The sequence below is a fragment of the Helobdella robusta genome (assembly GCF_000326865.2).
Source record: "Helobdella robusta unplaced genomic scaffold HELROscaffold_6, whole genome shotgun sequence".
NCBI lineage: Eukaryota > Metazoa > Annelida > Clitellata > Rhynchobdellida > Glossiphoniidae > Helobdella > Helobdella robusta.
The window spans coordinates 3,289,723-3,297,932 of record NW_008705330.1 but is presented as its reverse complement, the minus strand read 5'-3'; the positions used below and the strand labels follow the sequence as shown (position 1 = coordinate 3,297,932).

Genomic DNA, 8,210 nt, shown 5'->3' with positions numbered 1-8,210 from the left:
TTTACAACGGTTACCCTGTAGAATTATGCCAAGGGTAAAATAAACTATAATATAAATTTGATTTGGTTATAAGATTTAACCATGACAAATTCTAAATTATCTGTAATCACAACACCCAAAAACTTATTTATCACTTTTAAAAGAAATTTCTAAATTATTATTGATAACTTTAGGACAGAAAATCTAGTTATTCTTTTTTTAAAATTGATATTCAAATAATTCAATTTAAACCAAACAGTAAAATTTTCTTTTTCAAGTTTATTTTTTTAAATTTTATTTTTTCCAAGTTTAATTGATCAATTGTATTTAAATGAATGCTCGTGAAATTGAATCGTTTTAAATGATTTGGTTGAAAGTGGAACAAAAACTAGCCCGAAACATGCGCAAAGAACGCATCAATCAACTTGATTCATGTTGCGTGTGTTGGACTAAAAATTGAAATAATATTCTCCAAAAATGTTTTTCGTTACGATAAGCCAGGCTCTTTTTCTGTGTGCGCGTGTGCGTGAAGTATTTATATAATAACATTGCCTGTAATTCTATGTCCAAAAAATATGTAAAACATTGTTTTATGATACTCCTCTCTGCGTCAGCGTTTTGCTAATTCATTTGTATCAAACATTTTGTTAATTTTAAGTTGCATGATGAAATAAAGCAAACAGTTGTTGATTAAATTTATTTTTTTATCAGTTTCGCTTTAGAATTCGTCATTTTATATGTAAAAAATTAAATAAAAGGTCGCAATTGTGCAGTTTGGCGTACGAGTCCCGCCATGAATATTTGAAACGTCAGATTTTTTCACAGCAGTTCATGCAATTTTCGAGTTTTATTTATCTTTTCAGCTTCATATTTTTATGTTATCAAATCCCAACAGTAATTTTAAGTTTCTGATTTACACTTCTATTAAAGAAGATCTAAAAATTACAAACGATAGTACATTATATACAGGAGGAGTAGCCTATATCAGGTTTCTTAAAGTGGACGATAGCACCCCCTTAGGGACGCTAAAGTCATACTGGGGGAGATGTCAGGTTTGGACAAAATCTGAGAACTTTAGAAGTTTTATGTTTATGTATTGATCATTTTTGGTTGGGATTACAAAAACCAGATCTTTGAACCAGTTAAAATCTTTTCCCACGCTAACCTGGCAGGCAGGATCTGTGAGTGATAATTCATCGGAATGGTAAGGTAACACGGCAATGCATCGAGGCAGCTGAAAGTGCAAACAGAACTCTGGGTATGAAAAAAAAGGAGAGATATGATTGTCATATTAAACCTATACAAAGTTGGACTTAAGTTGGAGTAGTGTATTCAGCTTTGGAATCCAGATTTACATATGCTCAAAAATATTCATAGGAGGGCAACGAAAATGGTAAAGGAGTGTCGCGGTATGCCATATGAAGACAGATTAAAAGTTTTTGGATTGACAACATTGAAAAAAAGAACAAGAGGAAATTTGATACAGGCGTACAAAATCATCACTATGAAGGAGAATTTGGAATCAGCATACTTTTTGGAGCTTAAGATGAACAGCAAAACAAGAGGACATAAATATAACATCTTTTAAAAAGCTCAGGATCGATAAAGCGAAAATTTTTTAGCTGCAGAGTTGTCAACGAGTGGAACAAAATGGTAGATGAAATAATATGCGCAGAAACAACTAATAACTGTGAAGCAAACGTGGCAAAAGTTGGGTATTAAAAAGTCTCAGAGTGGTCCTGTAACAGACTTAGTCTTCTTTAATCACTATAAAAAAATCTTTGTTATAATATGCTATTTATTTGAAATAATTTCATGATATTTTCAAATTAGTTTTAAAATGTATACATTTTTTTGATTTTATTTTAACGAGACTAAATGAAGATTTTGTGCTATTAGTTGTTAAGAGAGAAAATTTTTAAATTAAATCTCGTAGCAGCGGGACTGAGTTTTTGCAACAACCCGTCTTTTAAACCACCACAGCATGTTGGTTCCTTTATTTCTGGAAATGATGCTTGTCTCTTCAAAAACTTTTTATTTCAACCAAGATTTTTTTATTTTAATTTGAAATTTCAAATTTGAAATGTGCCTTGTCATGTCACAACACTTCAAACTTTTATTTTGCGATTTTTTACGGATGCAACTTTGTGCTATTCAATTTTGAATGGTTTTTTACTTTCTTTTACTTCATTGCATCACAATGGTTTCATGTTAACATAATTTCATTAAATTTAATACAAAAAATTTTTTTACTGTAAAATTGTTTCAGCTAATTTGACACAATAGTACATTTTTATAATGAAATCAATTCAAATAAGTTATTTCCTGTCAAAAATGATTTAAAACCAGAGCATCGGGCGGGTCTGAACCGAAAAACAACGAATTAAATCAAATGTTATTTAGAACAAGATCTGGTCACCTGATGTTGATACGAATAAAATATTAATAAACGAACAAATATTAAACACCAGTTTTGGTAAAACAATATTTTTGTATAACAATATCAAAAATCAGGCAGGCTTCCACTTCCGCATGTTTTATAAAAGTTCATCGAGTACAGCGGCCATTTTTAAACATGCAAACGTCCGCTGTTTATAATCTTTTGTTTGTTTTGTATCTTGAATTATATTTTTATTAACGCCGAATGACAAATCAAAAAGAAAAAAATTATTATAAACAAGTGCTTTTGAAAAGACATTTTATTTTTATTTAATTTATTAACGTCTGAGATTTCGTGTTCATAAAATGATTAGCTGCTAATAGAAGAACACAAATATTAATTTTTTTCAAATTTCCCATTTGTTGTGAAAATTTTTTAATACACAATTATTTTAAGGTAGTTTAAAAATCATCCTACGTTACTGCAATAGACAAAGTATTAATTTATTAATCGTTGAAAAATTTACGCATAAAATTCCGCAATAAAAAATTCAATTGTTTCTCAGAATGAAAACCCGAACTAAATCCAAATGTTTGTTGTAATCGAAATGAAACCGAAGACCAGTTAACACCAAGTTATTAGTTATGTGTTCAGGCGTTTTGTTTCATATCTTCTAATAAGAGCCAATGACTGTTAACAATCTTTTCTTAATGAGACCGGTTTCTTGCAAAAAGTGAGGAGAGTGATTTTTACCAAAAAATTATTATTGAAATTTTTTTTATTAAATTTATTTAAACACTAATGAAATTCGATCATTCAAACCACAAAGCCGTGGAAAATTTCGGCCCTGTTATTTATTCGAGCAATATTACAGGCAATTAACAATTCACCAATTTCCACGTTCAACTTATTCTTCCATTGCTTCGTTCTTTTGTTCGTCTACTTCATTTTAAAAACAATCGTTCAACAGAAAATAAGTTAAAACAAGACAAACACCTTTAACGACAAGCACAAACAAACAAACAGAAATTAAACTACAATGAAAAGAGAATCTTGCCTGTTTGCATGATAAATGAACATGCTGTCGCAACATATCATTTTAGTAGTTGCCGAAAGCAGCTTCAAAAATGACAATAGTATAATTTTAGCACTAGGTTTTTACGAATAAGTCATAAATAAAGGATATTTCTTTAAAAATAAATGAACAGATAAAAAAATGTCATATGCAGTGTTCAAGTATCAGGATTGAAGAAAGAGTTGTTAAAAGAGAGCGATCATATAAAATGCTTTCTTGTGAATTGCGATATAACTTATCATAGGGCAATAAACAAAATCTCATTAGAATATGATAATTGAGACACGTCCTGAAACAGAAACACGGCTTTTATTCAAATGTAGCACTTTTATGGGCGGGTCCTCGCTTCATAAAATATCATTCTTGTGCCATGAATTATCATTGTTCGCGTTCGTTTGAAAGCAAACACCACAGCGTTGATGTGGCTTGCGTGGCTGCAAATAATGCTGCACATCCGTTGAATGCGTTGAATGTGTGGATAAATAAATTAGCTGCTTTTAATTAAAATATATTTAAAGAAATGATGGATGATGTGGTCAACTAATTTTCAGCAGAGAATCGCAACATAGTTTATAATTTTTTCACCTAAACGGTTCAATAAATATTTCGTCCAATATTCATTAATTTAAATAGTTAATCATCTCAATATCTAACATTTTAAAGGGTAAATAATTGTAGTACTTCACCTTGTTTCATAGGCTCGTAAAAAATTTCATGCTTGCATAACGTTCATTTCCAATCGTCATCAAAAATCCAATCAAACTGATGAAGTGTCGAAAAGAGCTAAGTAGCAAAACCATCTTAAACGGTGATATTTGTAATAGCTTGTTTCACAAATTGTTTTGATTGGAGCTGGTGGCATAATTACATTTTATTGATCGTGCAAAATCTAACGTTTTGACTGCAATTATTTCACACCTACCCTTCTTATATCATTCAAGCTGTAGCCATTCCATAGGAGAGCACGCGAGTTTTTATTTCCCCTGCTATCAAATGCAATTAAAAGACGTTATAAAACTAAAAAACTGTTAAACATTTTGAAACTTGTGAAACTAGTGACCACACTGGCCAGTGAGAAAGTTGTTTGCGTAGTAAGTGTAATTCTGAAACACCATCAAATGTTTGTTTGTTTGTCTGTTTAAACGAGTTACATTTGTTTATAATGAAAATAAAAATTGATGCATTTTATTTTGAATTTTTATTAATTTGTGTGTCGTGCCGAAATAATCTCAAATATAACTATTTTTAGTGAATAGAAGGAAAGGCGTTGGAATTGGATCGTTTTTTGTAATAAAAAAATTGGAATGTAAATATGTTGAAAATAAAAAGAAAAAATGACAATTTCCGTTTATTCATCTCATTCTAATTTTAATGTTTCAACCTAGTAAAGACAACCAACATAACTAATAATCCTTCAGAATGATATGCAGCATCGTCCAAGTGCAAACATCTCCTCTACTGGCATCGCATCCAATCTAATTAAATTGATCACATTCTCATATTTGTTGTATTGTCCATGTTAACGGCAGAGTTCGAGAAATGAAATTTCATCGGCCCGTCGTAGAATTTTATGTCATTCGTGGTACTTACATTCTTAGTGGTGCTGATATTTATGATGGCGATCGTGTTGTTGTTGTTGTTGCTGCTGTTGTTGTTGTTGTTGCTGCTCTGATGGTGGTTTTCGTGTTCTGACGGCGTTGGTAGCTTTGTTGTTGTTTGTTTGGTTTCGTTTGAAAATGTTCCCCATGAGTTGGTGCCGACATTTAAATGTTTTATTTTGATTACAGTATTGACAATAAGTTTATGTTTTGGTAAGAAATTAGATAAATAATATATGATTGTTTCATTTTTGTTTCTCAATCAAACAGTTTAAAGTTTTTGTTAAAATTTCAACTAGAAGATGAAAATGTTTTTAAAAAGTTGTTACGAAACCGATTGAAGATGATTCGCATAGGATCTGTGACTGATACAATTGCCTGTTTATTAAATAAACTAAATTAAAAGTGTTATTCAGAAAAAATTGAATGCAAAGATTTTCAACGTTTAAAATTTACATCTCAAAAATATGAAATGAGACTTTAATTATTTGACTAGAAGAATTCATGGAAACAGCTTATTGCTTAGCTTGGAAAAATGAGATTTGCCGGTAAACAGATCATTTCGGATCGTTTGTCGAGAATATTAAAAACATCGATTTTCTATCGAAATTAATTGAAAAAGCTCTCAATTTTTCATTTCTTCCCAAATTTTTTTTCTATTATCATGTTTATTGTGATATTAAACAGGTCTCGAACTTGGTGATGTGATGTCGTGCAGCCGCTCGGATCGATATTTAATGTTGAATTGAAATGTTATCTCAACGAACTCCACTGGGAATTTGCTCGAGAAATTTCTACTTTATCGACAAATTTTGGTTCATTTTAAAATTTTCAAAATTGAACACAAATTCTGGCCATTTTTACTAAGACACATTTACTTCACATTTTTCGTTATTTGAAAACATCATACATAAAATTAATCAATATTTTATTTTTTACGATAAATTATAGACCTTCGATTTATAATGTGTGTGTGCGTATGTATGTGTGTGTGTTTGTGTACGTGGGTGTGCGTGTATTTCTCACGTTTGTGTGTCTGTGTGACAAACTTAGTACATATATCTTGTGTGTTATAATCATAGGGCAGATATAGATATGCAGATATAGTGCAGTAAAATGCTGTCATTATGAACTAAACACAATCGCAAATAAAACTTCAGTGAAGTTAGGAGGGGATTCACTAGCTCTTTGCACCTGGGCCATGAGTGAGTGTACATTTGAGAGGGCAATCCAAAGGCCTTGTTTTTTAAAAAATATTCTAGAAGCGTATAACTTTTGTCCAAATTTGTTTCAATTATATACAATGATAAACATTTTATATTCAAGCGGTTACGACCACTTTATATAAAAATCCATAAATATTTTCAATGTCAGATTTGTAAAAAAAAATGTCAACAGATCAACAAAACAGAAATATGTGTTTTCACGTAAACTACCACTTGTGAATCCCCTATCTGAAAGAACTTTCCAGAACATCGCACCGTCCGACATGTCAACTTGATTGTCTACGGTGAAGTGAATTTGAAAAGCTGGTGAGGCAGGTTTAGTTCTTCTTGAGCGGCTTAGGCATAATTTGTTCGGTATGGCATCACCACAATCTGTTTCACCAGCAGCATTATTGTTCCTAATATTTTTCACAAATATTGACAAATAATATAAGTTGAAAATGTGTTGAAAATAATCAGTCTTGTTATCATTTAAACTTTTCAATGCTAATTAAAATTTCTGTCATGTGATACAATTTTTTCAAAGTAATCAAATTTTCATTTGTTTTTTAAGTTTATAGTTTTTGTTCCAGCAAAAATTTTTAATCTTTCAAGATGACAAGAATATTAAAATATTATGATTATTAAAAAACACTTAGTAAAAATTTTCCATAATTTTATAGATTACTAAATTATTAGATTTTGTCGCATTTCTTAGGAATTCGTTTTAAATTGATTTAAATTCAATTAAAGTAAACATTATGATGTCATGACGAATTTTAAAACGCAAACTTTTTGTTACCGATCATCACTTTCTTTATCGGGCGCATTTCCATATGATGATTTTGGCATTATTGTCAGGTGTAAAAATATATCGGGATTTACTGATCTCATCCGTTGAAAACGTTCTAGTATTTTGAAAATTTTTTTGAAATTTGTTAATTTATCATTATTTCTAGTCAGTCATAACCTTTTCCTCCCTGTTGAAATTATTATTTGAAAATATTTTTTGAATAAATTTACAAATATAATTGGCTGTAATTTGTCTACTTCGACGAAAACGAAGGCAGCATCGGTCTTTGCATTTTTATCGACCAATATCGCACTTTACTTTTAAAACAAATCGTAATTTTGAAAATATGACTGAGCTTGATGAGGCCATCAAACAAAAAGTTATGACGTCACATACGAATAATTACCGCCGGCGCAAGTTCCTAAATGGCTTCTTTTTGGGCATGCGCATGTCTCGCTCGTTTATTTCCGGTATGAAAAGAGCATTTTGGTTATAACAATAAAACTGTAATGAAACCCAAAAACAGAAAAAAATAAATTTTGAAAAATTATTTCTTGTTCTACCGTTTTGATTTTTCATTGACAGATTAATTACATTTACAAATCATTTTAGGCCAGTGTCATTACAATATTAATTCAATCAGACGTTAACAGAAATGTTTAGTTAATTATTGATAATCACCAACACATTGACTCTGAAATGATATTTTAAAAATATTTTCAAACCACGTTTCTTTAAAGGAAATGAAAAAAATTGCATCAACATCAACTTTCGTAATGAAATTATGTTACTAGTTTTATAACTAGAATGTTAATAATAAAAATCAGTTAGATAAACAATCATAAATTTTGAAATGTTATACAAACAAATGAATTTGACTGAAGAGCTTCTAGTCGAATTCTTCGTTGCTTGTATGTGAGAAGTAAGGTTAACGTTTAGTTGGGGAAAAATTTTAAACAATACAATCAGATTGACAGCGATGTGTACCCAAATGTTCAATCATTTAAAAAAACAATTTAGTGCATTCTTACTTTTCTTTAATTTTGCGAACGTCTTTTTAATTAAAAGACATAATAACATAAGGATGGAATTTGAACGCATTTTTTTAATTGTAACTAAAATAAGACGTTAAATATGTTTTTATTCAACTAACAAAGGTTTGGGCTATTAATAACTTTTT

At 30.1% G+C, this 8,210-nt stretch overlaps 1 protein-coding gene across 1 annotated transcript; it reads right to left on the bottom strand.

Annotated features, from left to right (window-relative positions):
• Positions 1-4,922: 4,922 nt before the first annotated feature.
• Positions 4,923-7,480, bottom strand: HELRODRAFT_164287 (hypothetical protein; the record flags this gene model as incomplete). The annotated part of the gene is made up of 4 exons (XM_009029261.1): positions 4,923-5,102; positions 6,227-6,270; positions 6,469-6,656; positions 7,437-7,480. 4 exons carry the CDS (start codon positions 7,478-7,480, stop codon positions 4,923-4,925), a joined length of 456 nt encoding a protein of 151 aa, XP_009027509.1.
• Positions 7,481-8,210: the final 730 nt, after the last annotated feature.